This window comes from Elephas maximus, chromosome 2 (assembly GCF_024166365.1).
Source record: "Elephas maximus indicus isolate mEleMax1 chromosome 2, mEleMax1 primary haplotype, whole genome shotgun sequence".
Taxonomy (NCBI): domain Eukaryota; kingdom Metazoa; phylum Chordata; class Mammalia; order Proboscidea; family Elephantidae; genus Elephas; species Elephas maximus.
The window spans coordinates 123,797,030-123,815,787 of NC_064820.1; the positions used below are offsets into that span (position 1 = coordinate 123,797,030).

Consider the following 18,758-nt stretch of genomic DNA (forward strand, 5'->3'; position numbering starts at 1 on the left):
TACCTGATGCTTGAGATTGGATTATTGCCAGGAATGAGGAGAACCACACACCTTCAAAGCAGCAAGGTTGGCCTCCATCTTTGAGTAGGTCATTGCCACTTCTGACTCTGTACAAAATCTGACTGACAAGAGACTTTGTGGCTATGTGTCTTAGTTATCTAGTGCTGCTATAACAGAAATATCACAAATGGAAGGCTTTACCATAGATAAATTTATTCTCTCACAGTTTAGAAGGCTAGAAGTCTGAAAGCCTCAGGGAAGGGCTTTCTCTTTCTGTTGGTTCTGTGGGAAGGTCCTTGTCATCAATCTTCCCCGGTCGAGGAGCTTCTCAGCTCCAGGGACCCCAGGTCGAAAGGATGCGCTATTCTCCTGGCTCTTGTTTCTTGGTGATATGAGGCCCTCCTATCTCTTTTATATCTCAAAAGCGATTGACTCAAGACACAATCTAATCTTGTAGATTGAGTCCTATCTCATTAACATCATAGAGGTAGGATTTACAACCAGAAAATCACATCAGATGACAAAATGGTAAACAATCACACAGTACTGGGAATCATGGCCTAGCCATACTGATACACATTTTGGGGGGACACAATTCAATCCTTAACACTATGCAACGCGTATGCTGCCCTTGTTTTCTAAGAGGGAGATTAAGTTTCTAGCAAGGCTTCTACCCGTAATTTTTCCCATTCTGGTTAGTGTTCTAATTCACGCACATTTAAAAAATTCGGGTCGTTTCCAGTGTCACTTCCTTGGCCATGATTGAAGCAGGTGGAACCATTTCCAAGCTCTGTTTAAAACTCTGCTGTAGAAACCCAGCTTGTACTGCCTTAAGCCTGGAAGGCATATGAAACTGCAGAGTCCAAGGCCCAGGGTGGATCTGGCTTCAAGAACAGCTGATACAGGAGCTCTCTCATATCCTCCCTTTCCTTCTTTCTCTTGGCCTGTTGGCCTCCTCCACGCAGCCTAGCAGGGTGGCCATGAGCAGCTCCAGCCATGGACTAAGACAGCCTGAGTGAACCTGGGTTCTTACTCCTGCCCCTGCGCATGATCTTCCTTGCTCTCAGGCCTTCCAGACTCTGGGTATGTGCTCTTGCTTTCTTTCCCCTGGCTGACTTTATATTCTCTTTTTTTTTTTTTTTTTAGTGATTAGTGATTTGGAAGAAATATAGGTTAGAAAGTCGTGCAAAGTTCAGGGCTGATAAGAGGAGCCACCAGCGCTGCTGGTGGAGTGTGACTCCTCCCCCAGGCCCATAGCACCTCTCACCTGGTGGCTGTAGCCTGTCCTCTAGGGGCATCTCTGTGCCTGTTGTGTAGGTACATGTCCTGAGAGAGCAGGGATCAAGTCTCTCCATTTCTCATAGAAGTGAAATCTCAGGTATAGTGGCTTACAGGTTGTTTGGCTGTAGACCACACAGCTCTGGGATGCCTTGTGCTCGTTCCCACCAGTGCTGGTGGAAGGCCCACTCTCCTTAACAGTGGTCCTGAAAGAGGCACTGTGCTCTTTCTAACAACTTGTGGGTCTGTCTGCTAAAGAGTGCTTGAAAGATGCTCATGCAGGTGATCTAAAATCTCTGTGGTTGTGACAGAAAAGCTGTAGGGCCTTGGTAAGTTGGGCGGGGTATTGGACCCCTGTGTCCTGACTGGTGCTTGACAAGAAGTCTCCTTGGGGTTTGTCATCTACAAAATGTAGCCATGAGTCCCTGTCTGGAATTTTTAAGGTTCTCATTCTCAAAGAGGTCATGATACCCAAAATGGTATAAATAGATAGCCGTCATCAAGTAAATCTGACTTATTGTCACCTCAGAATACAACATACTGAAATGTTGCCAGTCCTGCATCTTGATCTCTGGCATGTTCAAGTCCATCATTGTGGCTAGTATGGTATTCCATCTCACTGCGGGTCTCCTTCACCCACACTGGCCCTGTACTTCACAAAACATGATGCCCCCCTTCAGCAACTGATCACTTCTGATGATGTGTCCAAAACAAGTGAGTTGGGCAATGTTTTGTTGTGATCCATAGGTTTTCACTGGCTAATTTTTAGAAATAGATCTCCAGGCCTTTCTTCCTGCTTTGTCTTAGTCTAGAAGTTCCGCTGAAACCTGTCTACCATGGGTGACCCTGTTGGTATTCGAAATACTGGTGGCATAGCTTCTAGCATCATAGCAATATGCAAGCCATCACAGTATGACAAACTAATGGAAAGGTGGTAGCCAAAAGGGTATGAACCACTGCCATCCCAAGGACTAGGTGAGCTCTTCCATGGCCCTGAAGTGTACTTCACCCATCCCTCAAGGCCCTAGGTTGGGAGGGGGTGACATTCCCGCTGGGCCTGCCCAGGAAGCTGCCGCTCTGAGACCCCTGCTGGAGTTAAGTTGCCATTTGTCATCTGCACTCCTTACCTGGCCCCAAAGCCCAAGGAGTTTCTCTGCTTTTCAGGAGCTCTTGAAATTATCTTCTTATATAAACAGCGAGGCTCTTTTCAAACCTCGTTAAGCCATTTGCCCCAGCAATATTAATATGCCATCAGCAAGTGTCCAGGGTTAATTATCTGTGATGTAAAAATCATTTGTTGCTGTCTGTTTTGTCTCATTGCTGCTCAGCAGTCTTTTTTATTAGGAAATGAGGTACAGAATCCAACTGACCGTTATATTTTAATTCTTTTCTTGCCATCAGAGTTAGTTCATCTCTCAAAATTCTTTTTAAAAAGGCCTTCTCATTTTTTTCAGATCATATTACCTCTTAACAAACCTTTAATCTCTCTGCCTCAGAGGAGGCAGAGGCAAAACTGGAAATAACCTGCAAGGTGCGTCAGCTCATCTACACTAGTGAGAACAGTCAGTGCTTCCTCCCTGCTGACTTGTGCCACGGCCTCACTCACTTCTGGGTGTTCCCTCCTGCTGAACCCTCCTTCCATTTCTCTCCATAGTGTGTATCTTCTGGGCTGCACGCCCTGGTGGTCCTGGGGAGCCATTGCGGATCAGGCAGCCGGGCTTGGGAAATCCTGCACATCACAACCCACCTGTGGTTTTTAAAAACCAAACCAGTTGCCATCAAGTTGATTCCAACTCATGGCAACCCCGTGTGTATCAGAGTAGGTGCTCCATAAGATTTTCAATGGCTGACTTTTTGGAAGTAGGTCTCCAGGCCTTTCTTCCTAGTCGCCTCTGGGTTTACTCGAACCTCCAGCCTTTCAGATGGCAGCCGAGTGCATTAACTGTTTGCATCACCCAGGAGTTCCCAGTGGTTCTTTGCAGACTCCTGACTGGTTATACTGCCTCTTAGCCAGGACTACCATTGGGGTCTAAGAAATGTTTCAGGGCCTGTGTGAAGAAGTCCTTTTGCAAAACATCGCATTTCTGCAAAGGGAAGATTAGCTTGCCTTGAGCTCTCCAGAAAGTCAGGGAACATGTGCCACATAAATTATTTCAGACCACCACTGACTCTCTGGGAAGTAGACAGTGACGCACAGCCTTCCAGGACAAGGGTACAGCCAGCAGTGGGGTAGTCTGAACCAGGCGTCTGAGTGTGATCAGCATGGTTGGATGGTGCATGATGCTATGTACCTGTGTACCTAGGCCAGTGATTGTCCACCTGTCCATTCTCTGGAGACCACCGCCCCTCAGCTCTCCTCTTATCCCTCCAGGGTCTCTAAAGCTACCTCTGAAAACTTAGTTTGACACTATTTCTAATGGAGAAATAACTCTTGTGAGTACAATTCTCATTATATATTTTTTTCTTTTAATGTTTATTGGGTGCTAACTGAAGTATACTTGGGTGTACAGTGGTGACAAGGAGTGGCCCTGCCCCCATGGAGCACACAGTCGAATGAGTGTGAAGGTCAGTGAAGTGTAGTCAGCCCAGAAGATGTATGAGTGTCCTGTAGACACAAAGGCCACCTGGCTGTACCTGCACCATGGCCAGGCACCTCAAGGGGGTCAGCAATAGAGTACATGAGTACTTGTGTAACATGAACCGACCTCAGGGCCTGGAAGACAACTCATCGAGTGTTCTGCTCAGGGTTAGGTCTCAGGGTCTTTTCTCCAAAGGATGGTTCTCTTGGCAGAGGACATCCTTTTGGCCCTAATGACATGCCATATCAGTAGGGCCTTACCAAGCATGACGTCCTTCTCCAGGAACTATTCCCTCCTGAAAACATGTCCAAAGTATGTGATTTCAACTTTAACCTAAAGGTCATAGAAGCTTATAATGGAGTGGGAATTTGAACCCATATCCTCGATAACAAATACAGAGCACTTTTCATCACAGCTGTCTCCAGGGATGGGGTCTCCTGTTCTTTGACTGCCATCCCCTATGGTAGAGGCAGGAGTGACCTGGCGGGGCACATCAAGTATATTCTGGTCAAAGCTGTGAGGTGTTGATGTTCATTTTGGACCTCAAACACATTCTTCTTTCTTCAGCTCTTCAGCCAAAGAACACAAGGGCCAAAAGTGAATGAACCACTTCCTCCCCTCATGCTGATGAAACTCCTCAGGTGCTTTTATTTTCCAGTTTTTATGAGAAAGCCCCTTCTTTCTTGGGAAGAGGATGATGGTGGCTAACGGGGCTGGCTGGCAGGAGGTAGGGAAACTGGGCCCTACATCCAACCAGAGTTGTTCAGGAGCCACTCTTTAACGAGCATTTTTTTGTTTTTCCATACATCCTAGACATTTCAGGTCAAAAGGCTTGCTGCACTCATTTAATATAAACCCCTTAGGTTGGAAAAGTCCTTTATGGGGACCTCTTCACATTCAGTGTCTCATTTAATTACGATAAATATCCACTGAGGCAGGCAAACAAACAAAAAGGGGGAGACTTTTTGAACTCTAAGAAATTGATCAAAGAATTAAAAATGGCAAGAGATCGTTCAGGGAAACACATTCTTTGTGGAAATTCAAGGTCTCTGGGTGGCCGGCACAAACAGTAAAGTGCCCCACTAGTAGCCAAAAGGTTGGCAGTTTGAACTCACCCCGAGACACCTCAAGACAATCCTGGGGATCTGCTTGTGGAAGGTCATAGCCTTGAAAACCCCATGGAGCAGCTCTCTCTGCGCACATGGGGTTACCATGAGTTGGAATTGACTCGACGGCAACCAACAGCAACCACAATGGAAATTTAACAATGTTTGTATTATTCCGACTAAGATGTTAAAAAATGTGACCTGGAATCATCCCGCAGGTTGAAGTGCCTGCAGATTAGATGTCGTTCCTGGTGCCCCTGGACCTTGGTGCTCAGCTGCATGGGACCCTGGTGGGGCCCTGAGCCTCGCTGATAGGGAGCTGGCCCTGCCACGGCCAGAGAGAAGCAGAGACCTCCAAGTTCAGAAGAAATGGGTCTTAAAAAAATCACAGGTCTGGAAAATGAGTTGTGGGAGCAAAAATACATTTCAATCTGTTTGTTTCCTAATTTTAGCAGTTATTTGCTCTCCCTTTTTCTGGAAGCAGTACTCACTCACATCCAGCTGTTTGGCTGCTTCATTTGAATTTTTAACATTTGTGTGAGTCACTGAATATTTGGACCCAAAACGGCAGTCCTGTGGCTAAGAGGAGATGTTTATCTGATAGGGTCAGATCTAATCGCATGCTTAGAAACTTCAGCTGAAAATAAAATGAGTTGAGCAGCATGTAGCAAGCGTAATGAGTGCCCAGGGGCAATCTTTAAACCGTGCCCCCTCCCACGCCAAATTTCAAGAGCAATAAATGTTAATAGTGACGTTGAAACGGAGAAGCTGTACCTATGGCCCATGAGCGATTTCCTGCAGTGCCTGCGTCCTGGGCCCTGGGTGGCAGGCAGGCTGACAGGTGGGCTTCAGGGGCGCTTGGGCAAGGCAGTGGGGTGAGTGGTGCCTCCAGGTTGGTGAATCATTGTCACAGATACCGAGCGCCACGGAAGCAGAGGCTAAGCTGAAACATGGCTGAAGGAGACATGAACTTTTTGGAGCAACTCAAGTCCTCCATGGTTTGTTCTTGGACATGTCTCTGATCCATGTGGTGTTACCCCTCTGACAGTCTCACCCTGTGTGGTCTGCACCACCTCACCCCCTAGTGACACCACTGGTGCCCCCTTGAAATTGCGCCTGAGGGCGAGTGCCCTCCTCTTTCTCCCCTCTCACGCTTCTAGAGTTGAGGGGTTTTTTTGTTTTGTTTTAAGATAGCAGGTCTGTAAGGCTGTGCTAGCATATCATTTTCCTTCTTTATACAGAATTTAAAATAATAACATCTTCTATTTCGATAGTGTTACCAGCCTGCTTTTTGCTCTCAAAGAGCTTTCTCGTTTAACACTTTCAAGAAAAATATAGCTATAGTGAGTTAGCTCTAGTGAAGATATTACCATTTGCATTTGACAGATGAGGAAACTGATACTCAGAGATAGCAAGGGACTTGCCCCAGGTCACACAGCTAATTGTGGCAGAGCCGGAAATATGACTGTTAGTTCTATCCTCCTTCCACCAGGCTCCCTTTCTAAAAATGAGTTTATGGCAGAAGTTTTCAAATTAAAACCCAAGAAGATAGCACAGCATTTTTAGTCCTGTTTTGGTTCTTTCAAAAAGAAATTATTCTGAAGACAACTTTTCTCTCATCTGTCAGTGTAATGATTCCATACCTCAGGGATCCAGAATATTCTAAATGTGTGTGGAGGCAACGGTAAAAGTTAATCATTTCACAGTACCTGTCTGTGCTGAGGTTTAATTATCACTTGACATATTTCATGGTTTAAAATGATGACAGTTTAGAATAGAGCCAGGGAGAACCAGAAAATCCATTCATTACCCTGTGTCGGGTGCTGTATTACAGTAACCCCTAAAATACAGAGCTCCCCAGACAGAAGGTTCTGCAGCATTTTCTGATAGCTACAGATGTCCCTGTAACTGAAACCCAAAACTGGGGACTCCATTCTGACCCTGCTGTAATCATCCAAGGGGAGTCTGGATGAATCTAGCAGTGTGTTTTGATTCTCACATCAAATTCCAGATGCTAACCTCCTGACTCTCTCCCAAGTCCAAATCTCGGGCTGGTCTGCTGCAGAATTTCTAATGAACAAAATAATTCATCGCGAAGTGTGCTCCGAATGAATGAGTAAAAGCTATTTAAACTCCAAGGAATGACAAATATTTCTCTTACAAAATTGTGTGCCTTTCCGAGATGAGAAGGTTGAGAAGCTGTTTGTTTATTTTACATAATAAGTTCAGCACCATCTGTTCAGGAAATAATTAAATAACTGCTGCTTTCCATGAAACTTCTGGAAGTGGGGCTGTCCAGAGCTGACCCATCAGTCCAAAATTCACATTTCGGTTTGGAGAGTCCTGGGAGAAGGAGCAGATGAAGGCATCTCAGAAATGCAAATGCTGTTTGACATCTATCAGCTCAGTGCTTACCCACTGCTGACAGCAAGATCCATTAGGAACACTGTGTCATGGATCAGAGACACTTGGAGTAGAGTGAGAGAGAGACCACCCACAACTGAGCCCCACTTAGATGATCTGAGAGAGAGCTGGATGCACCCAACACTCTGGTCCAGCCCCCAGCCCTCACCCCAGCCTTACTCCCTGGGTTTCCAAGGCCAGTCACAGCCATTTTTCATGGATGCAACACATCCCTGACCCCCCACGTAGCCTGCCTGAATGCTTTGCATGGCGGTGACTGTGCCCTCCTTGGAATGGCCGCCTCACGTCTTGGCTCTGCCATTCATGGGATCATCTAACTCCAAATCTGGAAGAGCCCTGCAGTTGCTGTTGTTGGTAGTTGCTGTTGAGTCGATTCTGACCCATGATGACTCCACATCTGCAGAGTAGAACTGCTCCGTAGGGTTTTCAAGGCTGCGACCTTTCAGAAGCAGACCACCAGGCCTGTCTTTTGAGGTGCCTCAGGTGGGTTTGAACGGTACTTACTTTTACAGGTAAAGAAACAGGCTTGGACAGGTGACGTGACTTGTCTGAGGTCCCATAGCTAGTGAGTAGTAGAGGCAAGATGTGAGGACATGCGGACATGTGTGGCCAGCATTCTCAGACCCCAGGGCCCTCTGTGATGGTTTTTCTTCCTATATCCACACCAGGTGGCACAGTGTCCGACATAAACTTAGATACTCAGCTACCATTTCCCAGTGATGGAGACTCTGGCTAATGGAGTTTTCTAGCTCCCTGTTTTGGCTCTTGTTTGAAATATTTTGTTTTCCTATCTCAGGGTGAGGTGGGGTGTCAGGGCCAAATGACAGGGGAGCACATGATAACTGCCTTTATTAAAGCTCCCATCAAAGCCACGTGCTTTGCTTAATTAATTTATTTTAACTCACAACAATCTGATGTGGCCAGATAGTGTGTGTGATCATCTGTTTTACCAGTGAGAAAACACAGACTCTGAAAGGATTAGCCATTTGGTTGGTTGGGTGTGTCAGTTAGTGGGAGGTCCGTGCCTGGACCCTCACTGCAACTGAATATTCACTCCTTTGTGATGGGGTGTCTCTGTGTCTTCTTGTTCCTTCCTTAGTATCCTTGTCTTGAGGACTCTCAACTCTAAGGCATGTTTGCCAGACCATTCCTAAATAGTCTGCCCTTGAAAGGCTTAGGAAGAGCAGGCACCTCCATGGCTGTGCCAGTGGGAGTGGGAACAGTGCAGAGGATGCAAGAAAACAGGAAAAAGGGACATCTGAGGCCAGACACAGTGAAGCTGGAACAGAGCTCAGGCTGGTGGTCTTGGATTCTGGACTTCTTCCCTCTTGATACAGACAGTAAGCTACAGGCACCACCAGGCTCTCTTTAACACCCTCTGGAGGCCAGAGGGAGGATTTTGTTTTGCAGGCAAAGAAACCAGATGATGGAGACTGAATGGCCCCTCTGGTTAAAGCCTAGGGAACTGCAAGAGCTTTTGCCCAAGGGCTGCATCACCCTGCATCTCACAGACTGTGGGAATTCTGAGGTCCTGCTTCCCATGTTCAAACACAGGAAAAACTTCTGCCTGCGCATACTTTTCCTGCCTTCTGGCTAATGACTAAAGCCCCACCATTAATGCTTCATTCTGTTTTTCCTCATGAACACCCCCAAATCCTTTTTGCAACCTGAACTGCCACCGAGCTACATTATGCCCTATCTGTGGGCTCACCAAGCCTGTCTGCCTCTTAGTAAGAAAATCAAACCCAGGCTTCTTGTACAAGCTCTGAGCCTGAGCTCTGTTGCCAAATTGTTGTAAGTGACAGATCTCAAACTGGAGACCCACAGGCCAGATTCAGCCTGCAGCTGTGTTTTGTCAGACTTACACAGTGTTGACCTGCAGATGTTATTTGTTTCTTTTCGTTGTAATGAGTTGCCACCATTTAATAACAAGGAAGTTTTACGTATAGATCCACATTTGGAGATTATCCTGGAAAGTGAAATGCTTTGGTAATATGGGTCCACATGGCCCCATGGCTGCAGCAAGCTGGCATGACAGCAGCCATGTCTTCAGAGAGTACCCGTGCTCTCCGATTTGCCACAGTCCACACCACTCCCTAACGTCCCTGATACTGAGACCAAGGGTCAGATACAGTTCTGAAAACTAAATATGACCAAGTTAGAATCCCAGAGGTACCACACTCATTAAATTACCTGCTTGCTCTCCGTAGGCATTTGAGTTTTCAAAGTCTGTTTTGGACTCAGGTATTGAACTTGTTCATCACAGCAGAGTGGAGCCAGAGAGTTAGGAGGCGGGGTGGGGGTGGGGAATGGTGAGGAATTTGGTGTAAAGCCTGAAGCAACCCTTACCTACTCAGCCCAGCTTGAGAATCTCTGGTAATGCTGATGTCTAGAAGTGAGCCCTTGGTTTAGACAGTTAAAACTTCCATTATACTATCTTATACTTTTCTGATGTTTATGCCTTGGTCTGTAAACATTCATTCTAGAATCTAAGTTTGCAAGCAAGCTTCCATCCTGGTAATTAATACTTGCGCCTCTTCATGTAAGTTATGTCTTTAAAATGGATCAGTTGCTTTAAGCGTTTAAACGACATTCCGTGTCTATTGTAAAGTAATTACTTTCCTAAGATATTTTCAACAGATACTTTGTTACATCTAAATATACATTTGTACTCAGTAGACCAGAATAGTCCTGATTTATATATTTTGGTCCACTGGGTTAAAAAAAAAAAAAAAAAAGACACTTTTAAAGTATTTATTTTTTAATCAATGTGTTTATCCCAAAGATACTCTGGAGTCAGTCACATGGTTCAAGAAAAATAATAAACATGACATGTGCTCTGAGCTGATTTAGAGTTTAATGAAAGATGACATCTCAGCCTGAGAGTGAGCGTGGCTAACTTTTAATCTGGGCTCAGACGTGTCCTAGAGCTTGGAGGAGCTTATTAACTCCCTCTGTGTCATTTTCATAATGAGCAAAATTCAGATGATAAAACAGTTACTGCCCTTGTGTGGTGAGAATTAATGCTTGCTGAGTAGCAAGTATTGTTTTAATAAGATAGCCTTAACTGTTTGCTTTGTACATTTTCCACTTTATTATTTCTCTTGCTTCTGTAATTGGTAGTTATTGGGTTCTCATTTCTTTATCAGTTATTTTATTTAAAAAAAAAAATCTTTTGATTTATCCTCTCTCTCACACTGGCTTTTCCCAAAATGTCATTAGCAGAGGCACGAAGCTGAGAACACTGCTTGCCTCAGACAGAGTTGGTGGAGCTGCCAGCAGCTTCTCATGGCTTTCCCCTGGTTTTCAGGACTACTGAGTCCCAATTTATTGACTGCTGTGCTGTGAAAGGACTTATAAGAAGCCCAGGAGGTTTATTAGAAAAGCATCAGAAGTCACAGCGGGCGGGTGGGATGATCAGGGTCTCGGTGAGGACTCTGAGCTCTTCTTAGGAGAGAAGAGGAGCAAAATGTTCCCATTCAGCTTGGGGCAGGCATCGCAAGTGTCCAATGGCCATATACATAGCACCTGTATGGAAGGACAAGAAAGTCATCACTGCATGATGCAGAGAAGCCCAAATCCAGTCTACCTATAAACTGGCCCCTCTACAACACTTCTCCAGCACCTGTCTGTCACTTTATTGTACTGTGGTGGTTCATGTGTTGCTGTGATGCTGGAAGCTATGCTACCAGTATTTCGAATACCAGCAGGGCCACCCATGGTGGGCAGGTTTCAGTGGAGCTTCCAGTCTAATAAGACAGACTAGGAAGAAAGGCCTGGTGATCTACTTCTGAAAATCAGCCAATGAAAACCCTATGAATCACAGCAGAACATTGTCTGACTTTCTTGCTTTGAACACAGAAGCAGGTGGGATCAAATCGCTAGAAGAGGACATCATGTTTGGTGAAGTGGAGGACCAATGAGAGTATGGGAGGCCCTTGATGAGAGAGACTGGCACAGTAGCGAAAATGATGGACTAGAACTTGCTGGCGCTTATTTGGGTGATGCAGGACCAGGCGACATTTTGTTCTGTTGTACTCGAGGTCACCAGGAGTTGGAGTTGACCCGATGGCAGCTAACAACAACAGCAGCGTAACATCCTCAGCTGACATTACATGGGACCTTTTCCTACTCTCAGTCCTCATGTGATCTCATGTTGTTTAGTGTTGTAGTCTCTAATTTTTCTGTGTAACTTTTCAAAATTACATAGCCAGACATTCTGGATATGATCCAATTTACCAACTATGTTACTTTGGGGAAGTTACTTAATCTTCTGTGCCTTGGTTTTCTCATCTATAAAATGCTAGTAATAATTATATCTATCTCATAATATAGTTCCATTAATTAAATAGCTATCAATAAGCTTAGCATACTGGCTGGCCTACCTTCTGGGTAGTTGGTATGTTAGCCATCATTTTTAGCTATTATTCACCACATTTGGGGCTGGGGTTAGCTGAGGCTATGTCTTGTCATTCTAAGTTAGGCCCACAGTACTGGGAACTAGGAGATCTTCAGTGAACACTCGCTGAAATGAATTGGGTTAGAAAGCCTTAGATTTAAGTAACCAAGTAGTATTTTTTGTTTTTGTTTTTCATCAAAGCAAATAACCAGGAAAAATAGAAAATAATTAAATGGTAGAACTTAGTTGTGCAGCTTTTGTCTCTGGCTGTGTGGAAGTCTAGATACCCTGGCTGACCGTCCCAATTAATACAATTTAAAATGATGGATAAAATGTTTAAATGGCCTTTTTTTAAAAAATTTTTATTGTACTTTAAGTGAAAGTTTACAAATCAAGTCAGTCTCTCACGCAAAAATTTATATACCCCTTTCTATATACTCCTAATTGCTCTCCCCCTAATGAGACAGCACACTCCTTCCCTCCACTCTATTTTCAAGTCAATTTGGCCAGCTTCAGGCCCCCTTTGCTCTCTCATCTCCCCTCCAGACAGGAGATACCTACATAGTTTTATGTGTCTACTTGGTCCAAGAAGCTCATTCTTCACCAGTATCATTTTCTATCCCATAGTCCAGTCCAATCCCTGTCTGAAGAGTTGGCTTTGGGAATGGTTCCTGTCTTGGGCTAACAGAAAGTCTGGGGACCGCGACCACTGGGGTCCCTCTAGTCTCAGTCAGACCATTAAGTCTGGTCTTTTTATGAGAATTTGGGGTCTACATCCCACTGCTCTCCTGCTCCCTCAGGGGTTCTCTGTTGTGTTCCCTGTCAGGGCAGTCATCAGTTGTAGCCAGGCACCATCTAGTTCTTCTGGTCTCAGGCTGATGTAGTCTCTGGTTTATGTGGTCTTTTCTGTCTCTTGGGCTCATAATTACCTTGTGTCTTTAGTGTTCTTCATTCTCCTTTGGTCCAGGTGGGTTGAGACTCATTGATGCATCTTAGATGGCCATTTGCTGGTATTTAAGACTCTAGCCGCCACTCTCCAAAGTGGGATGCAGAATGTTTTCTTAATAGATTTTATTATGTAAATGGCCTTCTTAAGACATAGTAAGAAGGCAGGAAAGTAAAGAACTCCAAAGAGGCCAAAAACTCCCTGAAGGTTGGAACTCAGGGCTCTGAAGCTGACTTTTGCTTTGAGAGTATTTGCCAAATTCTGGTGGGATATACTCAAGGTGGTACTTTGGCTCTCGTGGACTTGTTCTAATTCAGCTTCAACTTCAGCTTGCGTATGAGCAGTTGATGGTCTGTTCCATAGTCGGCCCCTGGCCTTGTTCTGACAGATTATATTGAGCTTTTCTATCATCTCTTTCCACAGATGTAGTCGATTTGATTCCTTTGTATTCCATCTGGGGAGGTCCAAGTGCTTAGTCACTATTAGTGTTGTTGAAAAAAGGTATTTCAAAAGAAGTCGACCTTGGTCTTATAAAATTCTATCATGTGATCTCCAGCATTGTTTCTATTACCAAGGCTTTTTCAACTACCTGTCCTTGTTCTTTGTTTCCAAGTTTCGAATTCCAATCACCAGTAATTATCAATGCATCCTGTTTGCACGTTTGATCAATTTCAGACCACAAAAGTTGGTGAAAATCTTCAATTTCTTAATCTTCAGCCTTAGCGGTTGGTGTGTAAATTTGAATAATGGCCATGTTAACTGGTCTTCCTTGTAGGTATATGAATATTATTCTATCACTGACAGCACTGTACTTTAGGATAGATCTTGAAATGTTCTTTTTGACAATGAACGCAACACCATTCCTCTTCAAGTTGTCATTCCCAGCATGGTAGACCGTCTCATTATCTGATTCAGAATGGCCAATATTAGTCCCTTTCAGCTCACTAATGCCTAGGATATCAATGTTTACACATTCCATTTCATTTTTGACAATTTCCAGTTTTTCTAGGTTCATACTTCGTACATTCCACGTTCCTGTTATTAATGGATGTGTGCAGCTGTTCCTTCTCATTTTCAGTTGTATCACATCACCAAATGAAGGTCCTGAATGCCTGAGTCCATCCAGTCATGTGTCAGTTTGCTGTACTGTGGGGGCTTGCATGTTGCTGTGATACTGGAAGCTATGCCACAGGTATTCAAATACCAGCAGGATGACCCATGGTGAGCAGGTTTCAGCTGAGCTTCCAGACTAGGACAGCCTAGGAAGAAGGACCTGAAAGTCCACTTCTGAAAAAAATTAGCCAGGGAAAACCTTATGAATAGCAGCAGAACTTTATCTGTTATGGTGCTGGAAGATAAGCCTCTTGGGTTGGAAGGCACTCAAAAGATGGACTGAGAAAGAGCTGCCACCTCAAAGTAGAGTCAACCTCACGGTGTGTTATAAGAAATAAGAAAGGGAGCTGAAAATATGAACAAAGAATAAGGCTATAATAAATTACCAGCATTATTTGAAAAATAACTGAGTAGATTTCTAGAAATGAAAAATATAATTGAAATTTAAAAGATCAATGGGTAGATTTAAGAGCAAATTAGACATGACTGAGGAGAACTGGAGATAGATCTGAAGGCATAACCCAAAATGCAGTAAAGAGACAAAGCTATGGAGGTTATGAGGCATACAGCATAGAACAAGAAGGCCTAAAATTGGGGTTATAGAAAAAGAAAACAAGGAGGGTAATACTGGAAGAGAAAATGGTTGAAAATATTTCCAAAACTGAAGGAAGACACCTATCCTTAGATATACCCATTGCTGTTGAGTTGCTTTTGGCTCATAGTGACCCAACAGGACAGACTAGAACTGTCTCTTAGGGTTTCCAAGGAGTGGCTGGTGGATTCAAACTGCCAACCTTTCAGTTAGCAGCCAAACTCTTAACTACTGTACCACTAGGGCTCCATCCTTAGATTAAAAAAAAAAAGCAAACCCGTTGCCATCGAGTAGCTTAAGGCTCACAGTGACCCTATAGAACAGGGTGGAACTGCCCCATAGAGTTTCCAAGGAACGCCTGCTGGATGTGAACTGCTGAACTTTTGGTTAACAGGTCTAGCACTTAACCACTACACCACCAGGGTTTATAGGAAGCCCAATAAATCCCAAACAGAATAAATAAACATAAACCTGTAGAATATTAAAGACAAAAAGACAATCCTAAAGGCAGCCAGAGAGAAGACACAGATTACTACTTACTTCCGAAAGGAAACCAGGAAGCAGTAGAATAGTATCTTTAGTGTGCTGAGAGAAAATATTGTTCAGTTGAGAATTTTAGACATTTTGAGCATGCTCATAATTCTCTGTCTTCTGTTTTTTCCATTCTTTTTTCTCTCTGAGCTTTGATCTATCTTCAAGCTCACTAACCTTGTCTTCTGGGTGTCCATTTTGATGTTAATTACAGCCGATGAATTCTTAAAATCAGATACTGTATTTTACAGTTCTGCCCTTGATACAATTAAATTGGAAATTTTAAAAAGATACTAGAAATAATCTCTCATGTGTTTGAGGATAAAATATCTTTCTAAATGATATGTGAGTCAAAGAAAAATCTCAATAGAAATGAGAAAATCTAATGAAACAGTAGCAAATACTATATAGTCATGTGCCACGTAATATCCATTTGGACAATGCCCGTCCACGTATATGTCTGTGGTCCCATAACTTTTTTTATTTTTTAAGGGAAAGCAGCTCTCGTTTTGTTTATTATTTTTCTCCGCTGGTATTAAAGACCCCAAACCCTCAGAGTGAATGAGCGAGCAGTGGGACTCCCGGGTGCATCCCAATCCCTGCAGCACCTCTTCCTCCTTCCTCTCCTAGGTTCATTCACCTGCTCCACATCCATGTAGCCATTTACTCCCAACACAGGGCAGTGCCTGCCCTGGCTCCTTTGCTCCTGCTACAGGTGCTGGTGGGGGTGCCAGCTGGGTCCTAGGTGCTCACTGGCTCCTGGCAGCAATGGCTGCACATGATCAAGAAGCAGCCTCACCAAAGGGGTGGCAGCAGCCAGGGCTGCCACTGCCAGCTGCGTTCCTTCACCTACACACCCGCTTCCCACACAGCCCCTACAGCTGCCTGTTCGAGCCCCATCCAGTACAGCCCCTGCCCTGTTCCTGGGCATATGCAAAATCCCAATTTGGCTGCCAGTACAGGCCCCATGCCACTCTCCCCCTCCCCACACCTGCACCTTTGGCAAGGCTGGCCTCCTATATCTAGTGGATACAGCTCTTGGGCTTTGTCCAGCAGGCTCCCATAAGTTTTTAATATAATAGGCTTTACGGGGGTTGGTTCATAACTATGGATTGTGTGGGGACTAAAAAAAAAAAAAAAAAAAATTTTTTTTTACTGTATATAAATAATATGGTGTTCATGTAAGGTCCAAATTGTGTACCGTCCTATTTCACAGAACGAATCATGGACCTTAAGCAATGCATGACTGTTTATTGAAATATGTGGAATGCAGTTAAAGTAGAAGTTAGAATACCCGTAAACTCACTGCCTTTCAGTCGATTCCGCCTCATAGCGACCATATAGGACAGAGTAGAACTGCCCCATAGGGTTTCCAAGGAGTGGCTGGTAGATTCAAACTGCCAACCTTTTGGTTAGGAACCAAACACTTAACCACTGCCTTAACCATTAGAAAAGGAGAAAGGCCCAAAGTTAGTGAGTTAAACATCAGACTCAGAAAGTTAGGAAAAGAATAGCAGAGTAAACCCAAATAGAAAGAAGTAAATACTAAAAGTATGATAATAAGGAACACATGAAATTGACACAAAAAATACAGCAAAGAGGATCACCAAAGCCAAATGCTGATTGTTTGAAAGGCCTACTGAAACTGACAAAACTCTGGCAACAGAAATAAAGGAAAAAAGGAGATAGAGAGGGAGGTGGAAGGAGAGGATAAGTACAATATCAGGAATGGATGTAATTATTGAAGCTGCAGAAATTAAAACAAGAACAGAATCATAATTTTCCAATAAATATGAAAACTCAAATTCCTAGAAAGAAAAGGAAAGAAAAATTTTCAGAGCTTATTCAAGTAGAAATAAGTCATATATTCATTAAATGGAATTAGTAGTTAAAAATCTTCCTGGAAAGAAGAGAAGAGATCCAGATATTTTACTTGTCAAAAAACCAAACCCACTACCGTTGAGTCGATTCTGACTCATAGTGACCCTATTGGATAGAGTAGAACTGCCTCTTAGGGTTTCCAAGAAGCGCCTGGTGGATTTGAACTGCTGACCTTTTGGTTAGCAGCCATAGCTCTTAACCACTACGGCACCAGGGTTTCCGTTTTACTGGTGGGTACTACCAAACACTCAAGTAACAATGATTCTAATTTCACGTGAACTATTTCAGAATACAGAAAAAGTGGGTAGATTTATAAGGCTAGTATAAACTTGAAAACCTGGTAAGAATGGTTTAGAAAGAAAGAAAGAAAAAATAGACCAGTTTTGAACATAGATGCAAAAGTCCCAAGCAAAAATTAGCAAACTAAATTCATAAAAGGTAATTACAACAATATGAGTTTATCTCACAAGTTGGGTATACCACTGGAAAGTCTCTTGATGTATTTCACCAGAGCAATGATTTTAAGTAGAAAAGTTTTACAATCATCTCAACAGATGTAGCAAGAGCATTTGAAAAAATCTATTATCTGTTCATCACTATAGGAAAAAAAACTTAGAAAAGGAAGCATAGAATAGAAAGAAATTTCTATAACTTAATAAAGCATATCTTTAAAAACTGACAGCAGACAAATGAGGAAATATATTGAGTGTAATGGGAGCCAGTTTTCTCACTTTTAGAAAGACAGTTACAAATATGGAAAGAGGGAAGACTAGAATCCACCCTTTTGTGTTGGATTGGGGTTGGAAGTATCAGTAAGAACTCAGAGAAAGAGAATGGGTATGTAAAATTTCCTAGTTTTGTCCTTTGAGAAGCTCAGAATCAATGACACCCCAGTAGTAATGAATACCCCTAGCACCCAGATTCTCCTCTAAGGAAACCAGGACTCCTTAGAGAAGTGGCTGATTTCTGGACTGGGCCAGAAAAAGGCCCCAATGAAAGTGGAACATTCGTTTTGTGCCAGAAAGCAAAGCAGTGTTCAAAGAATTAAGGGAGCTTGTCAAAAAGGCACAGTAGCCACCTTGAAAGGCTTGCATTAGCCACATCTAAACAATTTGAAAAATTAAAAAGAAAAATCAGTAATGGCTTTCCAAAGAGGGCCACTATAGTATCTTTTATCTTACATTCTCTTCTTACAGCTCCCTCCCCTTAAATCTGAGCAGGCTTGTGACTATGATGGAGGTGATGCTATGTGATCCTGAGACTAGATCATAAAAGGCAGTGTAGCTTCCATCTTGCTGGCTGGCGCCCTCATACTAGAGCCCTGAGCCACCATATAAATTGTCTGACTGTCCTAATGTTGCCAAGCCAGAAGGAAGCCCAAGCTAGTCCATGTGGAGGAAACACATGGAGAGCCCCTGAGACTACATGAAGAAGGAGCAGTGCTGCATCATCCCCCAGGTACTTCAACCCCACCCCCCAGTGTTTCAGCTCCAACCACCATCAGATTACAACTGCATGAGAGCCCCTGAGCCAAAGCCACCTGGCTGAATGTGTCACATATTCCTGACTTATAGAAATATTGAGAAATCATCAAATGCTTATTGTTATTTTAAGCCACTAAGTTTGTTGTGATTTGTTGCACAACTATGTTGTCGTTCTTATGCAACATGTAATACGTTGCTCCCAACTCATGGCAACCCCATGCACAAAGAGATCGGACCATTTGCATAACAATAGATAATCGTATTAGATTTTGGTACCTGGATATGGGATGATGCCATAAAAACAACAAAAAAAAAAGAATATGTGACATTAGCATTGGGACTGAGTGACAGGAAAAATCTGGAAAAGCCTTGAAGAGGTTGCTAGTAAAAGCTTAAAGGACCTGTATAAGAGTATTAGGAGAAGC

General features: G+C 43.5%; 1 protein-coding gene across 1 annotated transcript in view; it reads left to right on the forward strand.

The window, feature by feature from the left end:
• Positions 1-18,758, forward strand: part of FSTL4 (follistatin like 4) — a 495,961-nt gene that overhangs the window by 76,438 nt on the left and 400,765 nt on the right. The window contains exon 4 of the mRNA XM_049872391.1: positions 3,151-3,163. Coding sequence (XP_049728348.1) covers positions 3,151-3,163 — 13 coding nt within the window. The remainder of the gene's footprint in view (positions 1-3,150; positions 3,164-18,758) is intronic.